At 41.9% G+C, this 22,203-nt stretch overlaps 2 protein-coding genes across 2 annotated transcripts in view; one reads left to right on the top strand and one right to left on the bottom strand.

Moving 5' to 3' along the window:
• Positions 1–1,175: 1,175 nt before the first annotated feature.
• On the bottom strand, positions 1,176–7,164 carry CPT2 (carnitine palmitoyltransferase 2). The gene is made up of 5 exons (XM_054637903.2): positions 6,991–7,164; positions 6,123–6,203; positions 5,910–6,016; positions 3,008–4,312; positions 1,176–2,147 (listed from the first exon to the last, which is right to left on the bottom strand). Exons 1-5 carry the CDS (start codon positions 7,110–7,112, stop codon positions 1,816–1,818), a joined length of 1,947 nt encoding a protein of 648 aa, XP_054493878.2. The 5' UTR covers positions 7,113–7,164; the 3' UTR covers positions 1,176–1,815.
• Positions 7,165–8,520: 1,356 nt separating this feature from the next.
• The window catches only part of SLC1A7 (solute carrier family 1 member 7), a 48,693-nt gene continuing 35,010 nt past the window's right edge, over positions 8,521–22,203 (top strand). The window contains exons 1-2 of the mRNA XM_054638365.2: positions 8,521–8,727; positions 9,803–9,882. Of these exons, the coding sequence (XP_054494340.1) occupies positions 8,587–8,727; positions 9,803–9,882 (221 nt within the window). The 5' untranslated portion in view covers positions 8,521–8,586. The remainder of the gene's footprint in view (positions 8,728–9,802; positions 9,883–22,203) is intronic.

Below are 22,203 nucleotides of genomic sequence, written 5' to 3'. Positions count from 1 at the left end.
GTTTGGGAATTACATGGTTGTGGTGGGCTGTAGCTTAGCTAATGCATTGAGTAACTGCTTACACAACTTACAGCCTTAAAGGTTTTAGTCGTTGGTCACCAGGAAGTACCTACATTTGATTGTCTAACATAAGCAAATAAAGTCTTCCCACTCAGCATTCTTACAGTGAGGAAATGGCTGCAAGCACTAGTAAAGGCAGTGTTAACTCTTCAAGGGAACAGCTACACCTCAAGCAGCTTTCTGCCACTTTAGGTAAAGACTAAGTTGAGTTTCCTGAGAACACTTCCTAAGCTTGACTGCTGCTGACATTTACACAGTTACAATCCTCTGAAAAGCAAGTTATCTTTCCAAGTACGTCATTAAGTAAACCTCATTTTTAGGTGAAGACAGACTTTGTACTCCTTGGCGAGTGCATTCACAATCTTGCCAGCTGTTCTCATGTTTCAAAACAAAACAAAAAAACCCCACCAAACAAACCCAAAAAGGAAAAAAAAAGCCCACCCTTTAGTCAATTTTATTCAGACTTTTGGTCTGATAATTGTGTCCTGATAGGTTATTTCCTGCATCTTCCCAAATTATCACCTTTCTTTGTTTAAATGAACAAAAACAATCATGCTGAGTTTTAGAGTAAGTTTTAAAATACTGCTTTTCAGCTGAAAACTAGAACAGCACATTACAAGAGCAAAGCCTTCAGGCTTACATATGAAAGGCTTTCCCCTGCTAGCACTTTTATTTCATACTTCAGGATAGGGTATTGCTTACACTTACTGTGCTAAATTAAAAAGACCGTGGGAGAACCTGGAAACTGAGATACCCAAAGGAAGAGCAAAGGGAAGCGGTTCCTGAGCCTCTGAACCTGATCTGTCACATCCAACCAATGTGCTCAGACTTTCCTGCTCTGCTGATACATTTGGTTGTCCGTGGCAGTGGGACATGAGCTGCATTTACACAGATGACAGAAGCCACCTCCACTGTGCAATTCAGCTCCACAGAAAGACTTGGCCTCCCAGAAGAAAAAGAGTGGAAATCAAGGGGGTAAAAGGCAGGAATTCAAGAGCTACATACCAGAGTGCAGAATGCTTGCAGCAGTTTTCTTGCCAACCTTTGTAAGAAACATGAGCTATTGATAAAGGGTCTGTCCATGCTGTATGATTTAGATATGGCAATGAAAGAACTTTGTGGTTATTAATAGACAGCTTTATTAAAATATAGTCTTTTCCAGTCAGTTTAACAACCCAGTTGGTGACTGCAGGTTTCTTAAAGCCTCCCACTTCATTTTTTGTGTCTCTAAAAGCTGTTATAGTGAAAAGGCTTCAAGCAGTTGAGGCACAATCAGTTCTGATATAAATTCAAGTTTAAAGAGATAAGTTAGTAAGCAAGCTTACTGCAAGAGTGCAAATGGAACCACTCTTCCATGTTTAAAATTATTGCATGTATTTTTTTAAAACCAAACAGTTAAGAGCGGTATCACAGTACTGTAGTCTGTCCAAACATTCATGGAACACAGGTATTCCAAGTTCATTAACTCAATAAAAATGCTTATTTTAGATTATGTGTTTTAAGAACACATGGATCTGTTACTTAATTTGACGTAGTTAATGTCTGTATTTCCTGAAATGCATTCAAGGTCTGTAATTGATTTCTTTGAAATGGATAGACACTTCCTACTGAATTTAACAGTATTCAAGTTCAGTGATGATACATGAAGCCACTTAGGCTGGGCAGTCTCATCCATGCTGAACATTGATTAGTATGTCAATTAGACATAATCTGCATTTTGTTCTGCAACTATAAAGTGTTCCAATGTCTTTATGTCTAACTACCAATTTTCTTGCCCTTCAAAACATTAAAGATATCTTCTAGTGACTTGTGTATACACTGCAGGTATTCTTTACCATTCCTAGCCGGGTAAGAGGAAACATTACAACCTATCCAGTCATCTTGTACCTGATACCCTACTCCAAAGCCATCGGCCACCACGGGGCCAAAGCCTCCCAGCTGCACAGCCGGGCTCACCAAGGTGCTGGTGGAAATGATGTTGTGGTTGAGGCGGGCGTAGGCCTGGTCTTGATAGAATTGCGGCAGTGGCAGCCCCTTGGACAAGGCCAGGTAGCGCAGGCTGAACAGGTGCCGGTCAAAGCCCTGGCCTGCACAAAGGAAAAACAGGTGTGAGAGAGGTGCCTGGCTTCTGTGGGAACTCACCTCAGCCACAAAGGAGGAGGTCTGTAGAACTGGAGTTTATTTTTGTACTGATAGAAAATATTTTTCAGACTTTTCATGCCCATGTCCTAGGAGAACGGGGCCTGCTTGTTTTACTGCAAGGCTCAACAGGAGCAGGAGAGTACACAAAAGTGAGTGTTAACAATTTTAATAATACATATTAAATATTTAATATTCTTTGATATTGATTAAATTTCAATATTCTTTGATTAACTATTTACCTGAACATAGCCAAGTTGTTTATTGCAGAAAAAGCCTTCCCTAAAATTTACCAATCTATAGAGGAAGAGCATCTTGCACCAACAAAACAAGGCAAATTTTAGACTCTATGGGACAATACACAACAGTCAATTTTACTGCTGTCAATTTTAATGGTTTTTGGGAAGGGCAGTTCAAAAGAAAGCATTTACAAAAATGCCAGGAGTAGCATGGCCAAAAGATGAGTTTGATTTGGAAATTGTTAAAGCCTTTATCCCCTGCAGAGATAAGACAGTAGCTCCTCAGACTTAAGCCAAAGTTCCTGTTGAACATGCACTAAGTAAATCTTCAAATAGTCCAACTGCTCTAAGGAAAAAACTAAAGTACAAAAAATTCACAACACATGAAAGGTGCTGTGGGAAGCACAGAGGCACTCCTCTCTATCAAGAAATGAGTGAGAATGAGCCTTCTGCTACTGTTTTTGTCAAGTTTACATTAGACATCCATTAAAACATTGAGTTGTAAATACTTAGAGCAACCTTACAGACATTTTAGTGCAAAAGGATGAGTGTTTGATGCATTCCCTTACCCATGGCAGCCTCCTTTGTCAAACGGCCGTGGTACTTGGAGCACTCCACTATCAGATTCTGCAGCTCCTCAGTGCTGTGTTTGGAGAGTCCCTTGACAAAGGCTTCAGAGCATTTCTTGGTGTGCACAGAGGCAGGCCGGATGGTCTCTGTGCGGCCGTGCTTGAAGGCTGCGGTGCTGCAGGACTCGTACGTGGCCACAGTCTGGTCATACTGGCGAAGGAAAGCCATCTGGAAGGCCAGCTGAGCCACAGCATCTGGGCTCACCTTCTTCTGCTTTAGAAGCTCCTTGCCCCCTTCTTGGAACTGAATCATGTTAAGAGACAGTGATTCTACAGTGGCATCAAATGTCTGTTTGGCTTTGGTAATCCCTGCTTTTAAGGCATCGTTCAGCTTAAAGTCAAGTTTCTGCACTGCTCTGGAAGAATCAACTGAAGCAGGCTGGGACTGGGGGCTGATGGCTGGTGTCGTGGTGCTGTCTTTAAAAACCTCATTCTGGAACCTGAGCACAGCCACACCATCTCCCCAGGAATGCTCAAAATTAATTCCTGCAGTGCCATCCTTAGTTATGATAAGACTAAAGGATTTGTCGTACCAGCGGTTTGCACCATCTCCGTGCAACATAGTGTGGGACAAGTGCACTAAGTCTTTAATGGGAAAATCATCTAAACTTAAACAAAATATGGCAGAGTCTACTTTTTGAAGAGCTTCTGCATTGCCATTGTCCTGTAGATTCTTCCTCAGCGATGCCCATGTATCTCGGTTTTCACTGGTGAGGTAGCCAAGAGGGAAGGCCGGGGCCGGACTGCTGTCACTAAGGATGTATTTCAGGTGTGCTTGTATTTCTGAGGGTTTCAGCATGTTTCCATCTCTATCAATAACATCAAACACATAAAAATTTCCATTTCTCAACACTAATAAGTGTTTTGCCTTCTCATCTGTATAAAGCTCATCTTTGTTGAGCTTAGGAATCCGTGTAGAATTGAAAAGCCTGAAGTACTGAGACATATCTAGGGGGTAAGCATTGACCATGTAGGCACCAAACCAAGAGATTGAAGAAGGCACAAATCGGATTATTTTTTTAAAGATCTCAGTGTCACTTTTTTCTGGATTGAGGTGAAAAACCTCAGGTTCAAGGTAACCAGCCCTGAAGGTCTTCATAAAACGTATGGCAGAAACAGTCATGTTCGTAGCTCGTATGAGCTGATCGTTGTATTCTGGTTTTGGATCAGGATTAAAAGACATAAATGGATTAAAATTCAAAAGAACAGGCTCACGTGCTTTTAGGTACATGTCAAACCAGGGACCTGAAAATTGAGAGTTGAGAAAGAGGTCAGAACATAAAAGCAGTTCCTGAGTCAGACAAGAGGGTCATGTAGTCCAACAGTGATCATGAATCACACACATTAAAGTGCCTTTAAACAAGACAACATATGAAATAATTCAACCAAGGCTTCTCCAAACCCCCATTATGAAGAAGGATAGTGTTGGCTAATCATAAAAATACTGGGTTTGGAATAATCCATGTCAAGGGTGTCCATGTCATGAGCAACAAGGGCCAACTCCCTGTTTTCTTTATGGCTCGATGATAAACCTTAACTCCCAGGACATAGAGTGCAGCTCCCCAGTTTTATTTTGGGGCACACCTCACATTTGGAGTGGTTTATGCCTTTACCTACTCTTACACTATTAATTTCTGCAACTCTCTGTCACTGACTGCATCTTGCTGAGGTTAGAAGGCTGAGCCTTCTACCTGGACTGTAAGAAGGGCAATGGGTTGTTCCAGGGGCTAAGTTACAACTTTAATTACAGGTGCTCACAGGTAAGTAACACTCATCTACAGTTTTAAAACCACATCTGTCATCATCACGTAGCCTTTTAACACCAGACTTGAAAGTCCAGGGTGGAGACAACTTTACATTCTTTCAGAAACCAATTTCAAGTGGAACAGGTCTTTTATGAGGCATAAAGAAGAAAAATAACTGAACAAAAAGCAATACAGACATTGCACCATTCATAGACAAAAAGCAGCATACTGGTTAGCACTGATGAACAACATAAAGCCACCACTTAAAACCCAAGACGTTGTTCAAAGTGAATGGAAAGTAAAATACAACAAACCAAAGAGCAGTTTTTGTGAAATAATCTGGTATTCTCTGTAGACTGTGTGGCAGCTAACACCTTAACAGGCAGTCTGAACAGACAGCAAGGATAGAAGTGCATTCACAGGGCAACATGGAAACTTCTACTTCCATAGGTATTGGACTATTCCCATCTCTGCTGCTATCCAATACTTTCATTAGCAGACACTTGTACTTGGAAGCAATAATAAAGCAGAATAATCAAAAGTAAGAATAATCTATACACATGCTCTCCCTCTCCTGATTTGTTTCTATTTATTCTCATTTTCCTATTTCTGTCACTCCTTTTCTTTGGCTCTTTAGAAGAATATAGTTTTGTAGTTTTAAGGGCTTTTAAGTCCCAACTACTGATCACTTCTGCCTCCCAAACTTAGTTATCCTTTGTGACCCCTCCCCTCCCTCAAAGTTTACTTTTCTTGCTAAATAACATGGAATTATTTGGAAATGATTGCTTCAGTTTCCTTAAGGGAAGTGCTAGATAAGCTCCTCTTTAACCTAAACCTTATAAACTCAAGAAAAAATACCATTGTTCCAGTATCTATCTACCCAGAATTCTGGTAGAAGAGATGACATTAGATAATGAGCATTCTTCTTTCTACCAGCCTCTCAAGTTGCTCAAACACAGCCACAGAGGGTGTTCACAGCAGGTTATTCCAAGTTTCTGGGCTACTTAAAGTTTTAGCCTATAATACTTAGGGTATCATGAGCAATTCTGAAGTATGATGACCTACAGACTTGTCCTACACCCAGAAGGCCAACGAACCTGTAATGTAACTTGTATGCTTGTTTTGATTGTCTTGAGCAACCAGTTGCTCATGCAGCTCTCTTCCAATCCCCTTTTCAAAGGCATGAGCAAGTTCTTCAGTTTTCCTACAACAATCAAGAAAAGAGTCAAAATGCTGTCACAAGTCACATTTCTTATGTTAACACTTGGTTTGAAGCAGAACATGACACTACAATGTGTGTTTGTCCATACCTGAACTGCTCATCATTTAAAAGTGGTTTCTGGGCATTCAGGTATCTCTTAATTGTATCTTCTAGCTTGGGAACTGGCAGTCTGCAGGAAGTGGAACACAGAGATGTACACTTGATGAGCAAGGGTATGAATGAAGCCTGTGTTTGTCACACAGTCATCTCTCTTTGCCTCCTTTCTTCCATATCCTTCTTTATACTATTATATATACTACACATACAGATATGCATACACACACTATACTGTTTATACTATCATACATAAATTTGGCTAATACTTAAATGCCTCGTAAGTTTCTAGTGGAATAAGAGAAGCAAGGAACCAGATGGACACAAGTCAGCACACCATAATGCTCTTGGGAAATAAGGCATAAAACCAAACTGACTGTCTTTTTACAAAGGTACTGCAGTGATGGGAGGAAATCTCTTACTGGAAATAGAGTGTCAGGAACCGCTGCTAGGAGAGGCAGCTCTGTAGAAGGAACAGTTCGGTTGCCAGCCCTTTTCGGGCTCCCCCTCACAGCTGGGTGCTGGACATCTCTTTCTCACAAATTTTCTATTCGGCATCTTTGCCAACTTTCTCTGAGCCTGAGTTTTGTTTCCTATAGCACAATCCCGTTACACTCAAGGGGTTTGGGCGCCAAGGGGCTGTTTCAGTAGCAGGCTTACATTGACACTTGGAAAGGCGAACCCGCTTACACTGACACCTGGAGAGCCGAACCGGCTCCGCTGCAGACAGCGCGCACCGAGCGAGCCGCGCACCGCGGAGCCCGGGGCGGGACGTTCCCTCTGCCCTCTCCTCACAGCGGACACCCCGGGCCGCCGCCGCCGCGCCCTGCCCGCGCCCCCCCGGAGCAGCGGCCCCGCCGTACCTGGGCAGGCTCTTCTGGTAGTGCATGGTGGGCACGATGCTGCGGTGCAGGAACTCGGCGGCGCCCGCGCCGCTGTAGCCGCGCCGCCCCGGAGCCGTCCTCAGCAGCTGCCGCGCCGCCATGATGGCTTCAGGCTCGCGCCGAGCCCCGGCCCCGCCCGCCGCTCCTCCCGGGGCCCCGCCCGCCGCTCCCCCCGGAGCCCCGCCCACCGCGCTCGGAGCCCCGCCCACCGCGCTCGGAGCCCCGCCCGCCGCTCCTCCCGTTTTTCTGTTATTCCATTCCAAAGTCAATCGGATACGTGCCGCTAGGTCTGCAAAGTTACCAGGGTGTTGGGGCGGTTCAGCATCAGTCCTCTTACATATACACTAATAAAACGTTCTGATTCATTAATAAAATTTTCTGCAATCCTCTTGTTTTTCTGCAATCCACTTCTTTTTATGTTCAATATACGGACTCCACGTATTTTTTCTTTTATTTTCTCCCACTCCACTTTTTTTTTTTCTGCGTGTGTGTGGGTATCCATATGTCCTACTGACTACACAGGATTGAGATCCTGCCCCCAAAAAGAACAGTTTAATTTCTCCTGAGGTTTTTTTCACTCATACATGAGCATGCAGCAACAAATACTTGATCAAGGTATAAAATGTAATATAAACACACAACCTAGTTGTACTGTGGGGAAAATTTTCCATAAAAACATTGAATAATCTCAGAATATACCAAAAACTACAGAAATGCTTTCACAAGAAAGTTTGGCATGTGAATGGTTATGGTGGTGTATTTTTATCAGACACTCACTAGCATAAAAATCAGCATTGGGATTGAATGCGGACACAGCAAAGGAAAGGAAAGCAATCCCTGTGGCTTAGTCTGATAATCCTCTGAAAGTAAATTGGCCCTACTCTAATCAACATAGTGGTTGGAAGAAAAGTGAAATCATTTCACTTCCAAGATAATAAATGCCCAGTGACAGAAGGTGTCCTTGCATGTTCCAGTCTGAGGCTATTTCCTGTTTGATGCGTGTCTCTCATGCTGCTCATTCAGCCTTTTTTTGGCAATGAAAACAAAAAAAACCAAGCCTGCTTTAATTAATGAAGTCCAGTTTCACCTAGCTTGCCCTGCTGTGATAGTCCTGTTCAAAACGTTACCTGCTCTGCCCTTTGGCCAAACTGCCCTGTTCCCTGTCTGAGCACTGGCTTGCAGAGTTGCCTTCCTGGGTTTGGGCGTCCAGACCCCAAACCGGGGAGTCTGAGGAATCCATCGCCTTTCCCCCAGGAGTGTCACTTTGTTTTGAACTGGTCTTGTTTTAGAAATACTACTGCATTCTGTTCTAATTTTCCAGAGCCCCCTAATCTTCTTCCAGGCTCTTAATGATGTAGTTGATAATAGGATTGTTGGTATTAATTTGGAACAATAATGCCAGCTGCTTGCTTGGTGGCTATTGGCAGAGGGGTGACCTTGCGGGTCAGCTAAGCAGAACTGGAAGTGCTTTGATCTGATCTATCCAGAGCCAGATCTGTGCACCCCAACAAGAGGAGCGAGTGGATTCTCTCCCCATGGGATGCTGATTCCTCTCCAAAGAGCAGGCAGGACAGCATGGCGGTGGCCCTGGATGCAATCCTCGCTCGGATCAAGGATGTTTGTAAAAGGAACGGGCTGCTCATCCTCTCCGTCTTGTCCGTCACCATCGGCTGCCTCCTGGGATTCTTCCTGAGGACCAGGCGCCTCTCCCAGCAGGTAAGAGCAGCTCCCAGCAAGTCCCTGCAGAGGAAATGCCAGGCTTACATAACAAAAGACATATGTGCCTTGGGGAACTCCAGGGTGGGCTCTGGAAGGTAAAAGTCACCTGTATGTGTGTGTTAAAATTGTTTCATTTCATCTGTTTGTCAATCTATGTTGTTCTTTGGGTCTTTTCACACATTCTCAAACAATAGGTAGCAAAGGGTTCTGGTCTCTCAGGCTCCTGGGAAGCACAGCAGGAGCACAGTAGAATGTGGCAGGTATGGATAATAATCGTGGGCATTTAAGCTAGATGAAATGTAGCATTTCATATAGGCCTGCAGAAACTGGTAGTGCAATATATTGCATTTTATATTATTCTGGAACACGTACAGCTAAAAAAAACACTGGGAATATTTTTCAGTATCAGATGCACAGGGGTGCAGATGTTTATATTACACTAATGGTGATTCATATTAATAAATTTGAGATTTCCCATCATTAGCAGAACATGTTACTGAAGTCACTTGGGGAATTCTCCCCCTGCATACTTCAACTAAGCCCTTTGCTGGTGCTCATTTCTGCTGTATCAGTCAGACAGACTAGACAACAACATGCTTTAATAAATGCACTGTTTGAGCACAAAATAGAAATCTCAGTTAAAAAATAAGGCATTTAGGAAATGCAACTAAATTAAACCAATTCTGGCCTCAGCTACTGCAAACCACTGTCTGTCTGAACATCGTTTGTGTCCAAGCCATAACTTCAAACACGTCTAGGAAAACAGACAAAACGCAGAATGGAGAGATTATTCAGGGCAACTGGTTAACAGTAGTCTCCAAGAGATGGCACATTTCATTTTTGTCTTCCTTTGTAAAGGAACAAACAATGCCGTGTGTTTATTGAATAAGAACACATTATGTAATCTAATTAATTTTAAAATTCCCTTTTAAAGCCTGCTATCTTTGCCACCTTGTCTTTGCACCAAAGGTGCAGATTCTAGCAATGTTATCTGATCCACAGCTCTAGCAGCACTTGTGAAGACAGTCAGTCTGTAGCTCAAAACAATAAACATCTCTCCATGTATTTCCAGGAAATCAGCTACTTCCAGTTTCCTGGTGAGTTACTGATGAGGATGCTGAAAATGCTGATTCTCCCTCTGGTTGTCTCAAGGTAAGTGAAGACAATTATTATTCCAATAACTTTTGAAGTTTTCTAATTGAGATTTGTCTCACAATGGTTTAGTTGTGACTGAATTAGGTGACGGTGCCAGAGGCATCAGAGCTGCTGCACAATTCAAATTCATAGTTGAGCCATGAACATGTATTTTAGTTGATAGGATCATTTCTGCCATACATCATTTCTACCTCATATGGGTATTATTTGCTTTACAGTTAATGAGATGTGGGGTTTTAAATTTGTTTACTTTTTCCCTTGTAATGGAAGACCTTTTCCTTCAAGCTACTTAGAAGTTAAGTGTATGGAATAAATAATTCACTTTATCAAAAAGCCTGCCTTAAATCTAAACAATTGAAATAATACACTGTACAAATACAGTGAAAAAGCACAGTTGATTCATAGTGTCCAGCAGTATTCTGAGGTGTGCTGTATGTGTTTATAGTATGATAAATATTGAAAAAACCCTGTGTCTCCAGTGAACTAACAATATATAGCTGGCTTTGGCTGGAAGTGAAAGTGATTTCTTCATTGTTAAAGACAGAGCCTTTAGTGGTGGCACTTTATCAGGAGCAGAATTAATGATCTCAGTGCTGGAACTGACTGGTGCATGGCAGCTGCCTTTGCAGTGGGAAGGTGTAACTTAGGGCAGGCTTTTCCCTAAGTTTGACTGCCTTCCCACTGACTGCAGTCCCAAAAAACCACCAGCTGGATGGCCAAAAAGTCCCTCATGTGCCCAAGGCTGGGAGGTTATTAAAGAGAAGGAAAGTAACAAAGCTAACTTTACCAGAGCTAAGGAAAAATTACTGCAATATTTGGTCCCAGTTCTGGAACCTAATTCATACATCAAGACCTCATCTTCCACTTGGAGAAAAAAACAAGTTTCTAGTCTTCAGATCACTGACAGTTGTTGAAAATGAACAGGATTAACAGCACTAATTTTATTTTAAAATCATCTACCCTGGCATCTGCCTTCTCATGGTTTTTCACAGAGCAAAGCTGAGTCATGGTGCTTTATGCAGGAAACTGTTTTATAACCACAGACTCACACCTGATCCTGGCCCATGCATCTAGAGAACACCAAGAGAAAACATGTGAGGAGATTTTTATTTTTGAGAGGTGAAATGGAAGTTTTCCAAAGAAATCAAGAGTCTTACATGAGGAAGTGACATAGTAAGGAGGACAGGAAAGGGTTGGAGCAGATTTACGTGTCCTTCCATAAAATGTGCAGTTCTTTAGATCCTCTGGTATATTCAGAGATGTTAGGAAGAGCAGCACAGTAGGAAAGAGCTGCTCTGGCACAGCCTGTGATGGGTCTGAGTTGCTGGAGATGTGACAGCTCTGAGCCTGTCACAGCAGCTGCACTCTGTCCTCTGAGGTGGAAAGAGAGAAACCTTGCAAACCTTCAAAGAGGTTCCATTCTCCTTGCAAGTGTGAGTCCAGCTCCCTGTATAACAAACTAGCAGTGCCTGCTAGCACAAACTGAAACGGCAAGGTTTGCAGGAAAAAAACACTCCAGATATAACAACATTCTTGTACAGTTTGGGCATTTTTGGCTGGTTGTCTTTTGGGGTTTTTAATGACAAGCACAGTGTTTTCCACACATGTATTTCATAAAATCAGTAAACCAGTACTGTATTTTTATCAATCTGCATGCACATTTAAACTACATTTCTGTGTGGATTTGGAATATCTTCAGCCTGTCCTGCCAGAGTACTGGCATTTAAATGATCTTTTAAAATATTCTCTATTATTGTTTACAAAAGCCAGGAGCACAGCACCATAAAAAGAACTCTAAATATTGCTCTCCTAGTTGAAATGATTGCAAGTTTTTCTTTAAACACATAAGTGAAGAAATTACTTGTAAAGAAAAGGAGAGGTGAGAAAGGAAGATTAAAAGAGAGACTTAGTGCAAACTATCCTATTTCCAAGTCCAGAGCTTATTTTGAAGGGTTGTACAAGAAGTAAAAAGTGGCAACTGGATAGGTCAGAAGATTGAAAATAGACTAGAAAATCTAGTTTTCCACTAGCAGAAATCCAGCCTTAAACAGAAATGGCTGAAAATTTGTATTCTACCTCTTGACCTCTTGATTGTTAGAGAGTTAAAACAGAACTTTGCAGATTGTATTCATTAGAAATGAGGAAGTTATGATACAGTCAGGTATCTCTGAATGATCTTTATTTTAAAAGTTCCTTGGATGCAGAGGAAATCTGTCAAACAACAGGAGATCATTTCTTCAAAGTACAATTTCTTGATTTCCTGAACTTTGTTGCTGCTCCTGGAACTGCTCTATCCCAGAGTTTCTGTACCTATTTCTGATGTCTCCTGTCAGCTGTGGTCTTACTTCTTTCTTTTCCCATAGATAGAAAAATCTTGGAAAAGCAACCATCACCCACTAGCCTGTCAGTCTGAGCCCTGCACAAGCTTTTGCTTTTGTGGAGGCATGGACCTTCATTAAGGGTGGGGGTTGAAATTATTTCAGTTATCTGATTATATAAAAAAGCTTCATAGCATCAGAACAACTCTGAAATAAGTATATATTTACTGCACCCATCCTCTGCCGGAGATTTAGTCCTGCTCATACCTGTCAGTATCCCCTGAGTGTAGAGTTTGCTTTTCTCAGCTGTGAGAACAGGTACCCACACAACACTTCTGTTGGAAAGATAAAGAAAATTACAAATAGTTGACAGCTTGTGTCTACCCAAGGGATAATCAGTAACGGAACCTTACAAGATCAAATTTTAGAGTCTGTAGTTACTAGATGTACACTGCTTACTTTATGTATAAACGTGGGATACTGCTGTTAGACCTGAGATGCAAATACCAAGAGAGCTCGGAGAGAATAGGAGCCAAATCTGAATTTGTAGTTTCACATTTAGACACTGTTCAAGCTCTTACTGCAGCTCGACAGGGAGATGTCTTCAACAAGCCTGAAAGATCAGCTGCAGAAGCTCTGAAGCTCCCTGATTCTCTCTGGCACAGAGGATTCTCTTTGGGACAGAGGGACAATGCAAACAGTGTATTTTCCTCCTTTTACGCAAAACATTTCAGCTTTCAACAGATCTCAGGTTTTCCAGCAGGCAGGCGCACAGTTCCCTGTGCATGCCCTGAGAGTTCTGTTTATCAAACCCCTCAGGCAGACCCCGCTGCCCAGCTTTGTTCCACGCCCTTTCCTTGCCCCTCCGGCATTCCCGGCGCGGCCGGAGGCTCGGGATACCCAGCAATGCACCGGGCGGCCACCGGGCGGCTCTGCCGGGACACCGAGCGCCCGCGCATCCCGGGGATCGCCGGTACCACTGCCCGGGGCTCCCGCATCCCGGGGACTGCCGGTACCACTGCCCGGGGATCGCCGGTACCACTGCCGGGGCTCCCGCATCCAGGGGATTGCCGGTGTCACTGCCCGGGCTCCCGCATCCCGGGGACTGCCGGTACCACTGCCCGGGGATTGCCGGTGTCACTGACGAGGCTCCCGCATCCCGGGGACTGCCGGTACCATTCCCTATCCAGAAAACAAGAAATCTTCCACTTTCTTTCACTGTGGTTAGTTATAAACTTCCACAGACGCACACACATATGGGATTCCTTCACCTGTTCCCAGGACAAGTTGATTGGCAGAGATACCTGCGCACCACTTGAGTTTCTCAACTTCTTAAATGCTTGAAGTAATCAAATCTGATGTCAATGTTTTTGTCTTTTATATCTCTGCATGATACAAAAAACTGGGAGAGGAACAAAGACTCAACTTTCCCTTTAATATCTTCTCACATTTGCTAAAGACAATGTAAACCCTCTGACCCGCTCCTGTCTGCGGCAGCTCCAGCACAGGCCAGGGGTGCTGGCAGGCACTGTGCCACAACTCACACACTGTCACCTTCCTTCAGAGCATTTCTGTGCCCACTCCCTGCCCCACATGTTACCAGCTTTGTACTGATCAGTTCCCAATGGGCCAGAAATTGATTTTCAGTAAGCATGACTGCTTCGACTTAAGCTTTTTGTGGAGGCTGGTACTGAAACCTGATCTGTCACAACTGCAAAGTTTCGAAGAACAATATTGTATTATTTGAATAATATCGAATAATTCACCACTGTTGGGGCATTTCTAATGCTGGTGTTTGGCACGGATTCCTCCCAGTAGGCAGGGAACTCACGCTGGCATTTTCCACAGAGCAGAAATGCAGCTCTCCCGTTGTGCTCACAAGGCAGAGGTGCCTGCAGGGGAGGAGCAGATCTGGCTCCCAGCGCTGCATTGCTGCCGGCAGGCAGGGCCACCGCATGTACCCGAGACAGCTGCAGAATGCGTGTGCTGCAGACCCCGAGGAAGGCTGCAGAAGAGGCAGGGCTTGCAGCCCTGGATCTTTTTCAAGTTAATTCCAGAAGCCCACACATTCTTTCTCTCCTGTATTTGTGAAGTTTCACAGCCCTTTCAGGAACATGACCCTCTCAGAATGAACATGTTATTTATTAGTAAGGGCTCTCACACAGTGTTTGACTGCACAAGCCTTGGTTGTTCAGAAAAGCAGGCTAAAGCCAGAGTTACACAGATTGGCACCAGCTGAACATACCGAGTTCTCTTTGTCCTATACATCTACCTATACATGTAATAGAAAGTTGCATCCTTTATTCCAGCACCTCCTTGTTTATATGATTAAGCTTTTATCTGGAAAGAGATACAGAGCCAAGTTTTCTAAGAGTTTGATTAGCAGTCAGCAGTGAGAGTAGGAAAAGAATTGTTAGGTCAGACTTAAACTGTTTAGCTGTTGTAACAGCCTGTTATATTCCCTTTGGAAAAAACAGTTTAGTTTTCTGAGCTTAGGAAGATTATTACATTTTGTATTTATTTACCACCAACCATTTTCTAGATGTTTAAGAAATATTGAGTAGCAGAGATTTGATCCTTTCCCTTGAGCAGATCCTGTTAAAGAAATATTATTCCCTTTATAATCAAAAGAAAAGAAATTATTTGACCTGTATTACTTAAATTACAGAGCTTGTTCCTCTGAGTATGTTGTGCCTGGTACAAACCAGTGTATGCTATTAAAATTTCATATGTATTTGAAGGCCCATTTGGGTGTAGTAATAAATGTTAGTTACTATTGTGGTTTTGTTGATTAATTAAATACAATATTCTAAATATAGTACTGTCTTTCTTTAAAGGGATTCCTGTCCATAATGCCATCAGTTCTGGTAATCCTTCATCCTTCTGCTCACATTCCTGAGTTGGTGATTCTTACTCATGCTCTTAAAGCCCAGTATTTAATTAGAAACTTCTCTTTTTAGTACCCTTTTCCCATATTTTTCCCCAGCTCTCTGACTGGGGAACACACTGGCATTTGAACATCTGACCAATGACAAGTATTGCTCATTGTGTTTTAAAGGAATTCTGACATTATTTGGCTGTATGGGGCCATACCAAACTGACCACTGGCCTGGGCAGGTTGTGTTGGGCACTATTTGTTTGCTCTCAGCTGTAGATGAAACTGGCAATAAACCTCACACTGGAGATTGTTCATCTGTTTTCCTACTCAAGATCACCATTTGTTAGGGATGAAAAGTTTGACCCAAATTCTCCAAGACCTGTACTGCAATTGGCAATTTAAACTTTTTACTGTGAATATAAACCACTGTCTGATAAAATCAGTATAATATCCATTCAGAAGGAAAACAGATGTCTAAAAGGCTATGATTTTTTTTTTTCTGGTTATGGTTCTATTTAAATAAAGAAGATAGCCAAAATTAATCAACTCAGTAATACTGGTTTTACATGAATGACAATTTGTGCAGTACTGTTTCTTCTAATACACCCCTGGTACTACGAGGTATTTTCCATGCCTTGACACATAATTTACCTGAAGACCAAAAGGAAAAGGGTGGATAACAGAAGGTTCTAGTCAGTCTGGGCTTGGTCTCTTCTGCTATGTATGTGTTAAACTATTCCCCTTAATACCAGCTGTTCTGTTCTTATCCCTATGCTGCTGCCAGACTGGGGTGTATTTATAAGACAAGTAGATGTGGCACCTGGGGACATGGTTTGAGGGACTTGGCAGTGCTGGGGGAAGGAACAGTTGGGGTTAAAGATCTTAGAGGCATTTTCCAAACTAAAAAATTCTATGGTTCTATAATCGAGTGCAACCAAATTTATGTAGTGTATTATCTAGTGAGGTGCTGAGGAGCAGCTGCAAAGTGCTGCCTCTGGGTCTCTGAAGAGCCTGCTCAGAAAAATGTTCCATGAAGTACCAAGGCAGAAGCATTTTCCATAGAATGAATTTGCTTTTGGAACACAGGGCTTGTTTTCCTCACGTTATTGGCCTGTGGACTTTTCCCCCTGCTTCACCTCTGTTGGCTCTGGGGAACAGCCCTTCCCCAAGAGGGAAGGGTGAACCTTCTGTGGGGTGTGTATGGGGAAATCTGTGGGGGACCTGAACGACAACATAAAGTGCTGGGAGTCCCATTTCTGCACTGCCTGTCACATGTAACTGTATTATTCACTGTAATGTGAATAATAAAAGTGTATTTCACCCCAGTGAGAACAAGATGTTTGTTAGCTCTTTCCTAGGATATATCATCTTAAGTCTTGATTGTGGAGAGAGTCAGTGTAGAGAAGTGAGTTTTAAGGAGATGACTGGAGGGAATAACTATATTTACTTTTAGAATTAAAAGCAAAACTACTTGGATGAAACTGAAAGATAAGGATTACCCAAGGGTAAGAAGAAGCAGTCAGAAAGCATCTCACTTGACACCCTTATACTATTTTAAATTCTCCATATTGCTATTATATTACAGAATTGGTGTCAGATACCCCAAAAGTCATCATTTGAGATGGCTTCAGCTTGTAGAGGAAAGTTTTAATCCCTCCTCCATGCCTGAGACATCTTCAGAAGTTTCTCCACACTATCATCTGGAACATTTTCAATGCTATTAACTATGTTTAGAAATGTTAAGTCTAATGCTCAGATCCCATACTGTTTTCTAGTGTTTTCTTTTGTTTGTGCAACCCAGAGGTCCAGACTGTTTCAGTGAAAAATGACATGTTACAATTACACATCATAATGACAAAACTGGACCAACCCAGTAGAAATTGTTTAGGGAGTGTCAGTAGGGATCTAATGACGTGCAAGAGGAATCTGTGGTGACAGAGTGAATGGGTGTGGAAAGCACTGAAGTGATTACAAATGGGGTATGAACTGTTTGCGACCTGACAGAATTTTTCTGTAGTCCTCTGAGAGCTCTAAAATACTTAGTGTCTCACAAAGGAATGGGAATGACATGTGGAGCTTGAGGGGCTGGCTGGATTCCCTCTGTTTTCTTAGACAAAAAACAGTTGAATAAATCTGACATTTGTTTATAATTCAAATTTGTGTTTCAAATCCTTTTGCTTTTTGCTTAATCTAAAAATGCTTGAAAGAACCGAGAGAAGAAAAAAAATCTAGTATTAATAAGATTCTTGGCTCCTTCCACCATGTGAAGCTGCACATCCATATTTAATGGATAATTTGGGTTTGATTGCATCCTGACCTTTGAATTTAGGAAACACTTTTTTTTAAAATCAGAACAGCTGAAATCAACAAGCCAACCTGAATTCTGCATGAGCTACACTGCAATGCCCTTTGTCAGTCAGTGAGCAAAGGCTGCTGTTCATCCCTTCCAGAACTCACAGATGTATCACAGTAACCTCACATATGCAGGTGACAGAACAGCCACTGGACATCAGCCTTCACTGTGTGCTGTACAAAGTCCTGCCTTGTTTATATTAGTCCAGAAAAGCAGATTTCCTATTGCACAAGAAATAGAAAATAAAATGCATCATGTGAATTCCTGGCAGGATTTTTGCTGTGTATGTCAGTTTGTCATTAAGAGTTCCAAGTGTTAGATTATAAAGGAGATATCAACATTTTGGGTAAAAAATAAAAATCTTACTATTTCATAAAGCAATAGAAACCAAATCTCAAAATTATGCATGTTATGATGCATTAGAAATGTAGACTGGTTTCTTTCCTAGCAGCCTAGCTGTAAAATTAAACAAAATCACTGCAAACAGTGTATTGATCCTCTGACATGTTTTTGTTGCTTGAAGATCAAGAGCCAGATTTTCCATCATGCCTGACACCTTTGGGCTTCCCCTGTGTTTAATAAAATATTTATATACTGGGCCTCTGAAAAGTGAATGCACATTTCAAGCACTATTTACAGCTGATAATCCAACCCTACAGAAACTGCTGCAGTAGTCCTGTTTGTGCTACAGCTTCCACGTTCTGCAGTTGGGGTTTTTTTTTTGAGCTTAGACACAATTTCATTTATATCATTTATATCAAGATGTCTAAACTTTTAAAAAGCTGGTTTCTATTACTGGATTTGCACAGGAGATGAACCTTAGTAGCCCCTTCAAGAGGGTTCCAGACTTGTCAACTCCTTTGAAAATCAGGTTGTAATACTATGAAATTTTTAATAATACAAGACATTGGGGGTCATTGGCTGTCATAAGACAGTCCCTTAGTTGTGCTCAGATCCCCAGAAGGCTGCAGCACACCACAGTGTGCAAAACTCCTGTGACACATCTGTGTCAGGAAGGGCAGGGCCTGGGCAGGGTGAAGCAGACAGGGCTGGGCTGTGATCTTCCCACCACTACCACTGCCCTGGCTCTACTGCAGCCATGGCAGGGTCTTGCTCTGTAGGTGGTTTTCATATTAGAAGAAAGCAAAAGGATATCCTGAAAAGAAAAAGTCGTTCTGATCCCTCTTTCTCACTGCTGAATAATTTTAACTACACTAGAGACTAAGAGCAAATCAAGCATTGAACTGTAAAAAGAGCCAGAGAAAGTTTCTTATCTCTTTCTTTCATCAATGAAGAGTTGTATTTTCTCTGTTGCAAACATTCCTCTGAAAATGGTGCCTCCATGGAAGTGAAGCAGCCTTTTCTAAAAGCACAGATAAGGAAACTGGTGCCTCCATGGAAGTGAAGCAGCCTTTTCTGAAAGCACAGATAAGGAAAAGTGTGATGGTTCACTGCAATACAGAGATCACTTCAGGCAGGTTTTCTTTTCACTGTAAGTGGTTTGTTTTCATTTAAAAGTGCCTTAATTTCTCTGTTTCTGAGTCTATAAAATGGAGACCCTGCCCTCCTGCATTAGGGGGGGTTCCACTGGTGAAGCAATTTGGGATGATTAAATGCACATTATTATCATGTTGAGACTTGGAGGCTCTGACCTTGACAAAAAGGTGAGCGACAGCCTGCACGATCAAGCAGCATTAGTGAAGGCAGCACTTCCCTTTCATGATGCCCAACTGCAATATAATCATCTCTAATGTAGCTGCTGCAGGCACTTCCCAGCCTCACTGGCAGAACTTGCTCAGGAAGGTCTTTTCCACAGCATGCAATTACAAAATGAGAATGGGAGGGAGGGAACGGGATGAATGAAAACAAACATCATTCTAGGAACAACTGCTGGTGGTTAATACTTGACCATTACTTCTTGACAGGATTAATGTCCTTCTAATCACACTAATCCCTTCTGATAACTTTATCCATAATCCATCTATTTCAAAGCAACATCCAGATGGCTTCTGGTGGAGAGGAAGACAAAATATACATGCAGAATGGGGTCTTAGCAGCAGCTTCTTGTATTTTCCCTTTTTGGGGATATAGGGTTTGATCTTGAGACAGGACAAAAAAATATGCTTTCATCAGACAGCAAGAGAAAAAACTAGAGAATTGCAGAGAAGATAGAAAGTTCTATTTTTGTTTGTAAATAAAATACCTGATGCTTATCTGTGACAGCCAGAACAAGCCTAGAGGTGCTCAAAAGGGTTTAGCTACTTGTTTGCATGGGACTAATTAGATTTCCAAGATATTGGAAAGAATTCCCTTCTTCTTTACGTCAAAAATTCTATTTTAGTCTTGGGGGTTTTACACGGATTTCCCTCAAAGCAGACATGAAACTTAGCACTTGATTCTTTGGTTTGTACAATTACAAATACTTTAAACAATGTAGAAACTGACTTTACCTTATTAACTAGTGATACATAATTCCTAGAATGGAAGATGCCTTCCCCTTCCCTTTAGGCTCGACAGGCTTTTTTCCATACAAGCTAAGTAATGGTGTCTGAACATTAAATTACAATTTTGTGGACTTTTTTCCCAAACTGATTAAAGGAGTGAGATGTACAGTAATTATTTAGAAAAGCTCCAGACTGTTTTTTATTGTCTTATCCTGTTTTGTCCATTTGGCAATCATTAAAACACGCTATGGAAGAAGCTACACATGAATCATATATGTGGAAGTTACTTAACTACACAACTTCTCAAATGATTTCAACCTATGAATCAAATATCTGCCCTGTTCTTCCAAGGCCAACCAGATCCTGAGGTTTGACAAGAATTGAAGGTACATTGTTTTCCATTCCAGTGTGTTCCATGAGTCTAGCAGTGGAAGCCATGAGAATAGCTTTGTTCTGGTTTGGAAGAATCTTGAGAAACTCTTCAGAAATTTTTATGTAGCCAAGAGTGTCTGATAAAAATTAGACTTTGAGGGAGGACCTGAGCATGATACAGTGATCTTAGTTTAAATTAGCTGGAAGCTTATTGTTCCCTAGGAAGTAAGAAAAGTACTTGCTCTTGTCATCCTGTGGCTACATTGTGTGAATGTTAGACCTCTAGAGGCCAACAGCAATAAATGTGATGGGACTGTGTATTACTTGCTTTGTACAATAACTGTGATAACCTCTATGTCTCTTAATCTTTGTGTCATTTGTCCTATTCCTTCTGATATCAAAGACAAGTCAAACAAAAAATAGTGAATGAGTGATTACTGTCTTATTCTAGTTCCAGGCACTTCTTTCTGAAATGGTTCTGAGCTATTGCCTAAAATGACCACTGTTACTCCCCAGCCTTTGGAGAACTGGTTCCATTGGTCCCTTCCTGAGCACTGCAGGCCATGGAGAACACAGGGTTGTGTCAGGGCCCAGACCTCTGTTCATGCTTCTGTCACACCCCAGTTACCCCAATGCACCTCCATAGTTAATTACTTTTGATGACTTTCTCATCACAGCATGAACTGAGCATGACTTTATCTGGTGACAGGATAATCTCATTACAGATGATGATCTTGTTAATGAATATCCCCAAGACAGAGCAATCTCATTATTAGCCCCCTCAGGATTTGCCACCTAGGAGCCAAGGTAAGATCAGATTCCAGCTGAACATCCTCCCAAATCCTAAGGCCCTGCATCTTGAGGCTGAGCTAACAACCCTAAACTCACCTGAACCACTGGGCATATTTAATTAGGATTTTTGTCCTAAGTACTTCTGGAAATGCTTCTCAGGTGAGCAATCAAGACAGAGTTCATCTCTTTGTTGTTCTGTAGAACCAACAGAGCTCAGAGGCATCAAGGACAACAGGAACAGTGGTGGCTCCCCACAGTGACAGTGGCTCCCCACAGTGACAGTGGCTCCCCACAGTGACAGTGGCTCCAGGGCAGCACTGGGGAGGGAAGGAGAGTGAATTCTCTGTCCCCTTGGCAGTGCCCTCTCCCAGGAACTGCTCTGCCTGCAAGTTACAACTCTGCTGCTCAACACTCAGCCCTTCACACCTCTGATGTCACCTGCATAATGTATCGATAAAGAACCCTGAAAATTGTTACCATGAAAAACATCCAACTGGTTAAAAATCAACTTGATTCTCATTTTTCTTTTTTTTTTTTTTTTCCCCTGGGAATGTGGAGGTGGAACAGTGCTGTACTCTAGGTATCTACTCTGTGCAGCAATGAGCTGTCAAACTGGCTCAATGGCCTGGGGAACCTCAGCCTGAGAGAAGAGTTCAGTCCTAAAAATCGATTAACAACACAGGGGTTTTTTAACAGAAAACTGCCACATTAATTTGAGATAAATATATTTTACTGAATTGTTTTATTAAAAAATGTTTTAGAATATTTACTCTTCTGGAGGACTCATCCAAGGGAAATGTCAAGGAACAAAGTAAGATTCCTACTACTGTATTTTCAATATGCAGTGCTGTGTTTGTACACAGTGCTTTGCAGACACATAGAAAGGTGGACTTTTTATCAAATCAAATGATAAATAAAAGCAAAGAACAATAATTACAAGAGTGAGAGTTGCTGAGATGCTCCTTTTCTAAATTATCCCAACTCCAGTGCACCCTTGCTCCTATAGTGTTAACAAAAGCCATGCTAGATGAGAGATTGGCAATGCAGAAAAGCAATACATTTTCTTAATTAATCTAGTGGATAGCTGGAACCTGAACACTAAATCCACCCATTTGATTTCATTAAATCTACTATAAAGGTTAAGCTGCACTTTAGCATTGG

The sequence above is a fragment of the Agelaius phoeniceus genome, chromosome 8 (assembly GCF_051311805.1).
Source record: "Agelaius phoeniceus isolate bAgePho1 chromosome 8, bAgePho1.hap1, whole genome shotgun sequence".
Lineage (NCBI taxonomy): Eukaryota > Metazoa > Chordata > Aves > Passeriformes > Icteridae > Agelaius > Agelaius phoeniceus.
The sequence above is the reverse complement of the archived record's forward strand: the minus strand, read 5'-3'. Positions and strand labels throughout refer to the sequence as shown.

Excerpts from the sequence above, each read along its gene's own strand:
- CPT2 (XM_054637903.2), bottom strand. The coding sequence starts at position 7,112 with ATGGCGGCGCGGCAGCTGCTGAGGACGGCTCCGGGGCGGCGCGGCTAC. Across the intron at positions 6,017-6,122 it reads TTAAATGATGAGCAGTTCAG|GAAAACTGAAGAACTTGCTC; the intron begins GTATGGACAAAC and ends TGATTGTTGTAG. Across the intron at positions 4,313-5,909 it reads GCATACAAGTTACATTACAG|GTCCCTGGTTTGACATGTAC; the intron begins GTTCGTTGGCCT and ends CTCAATTTTCAG.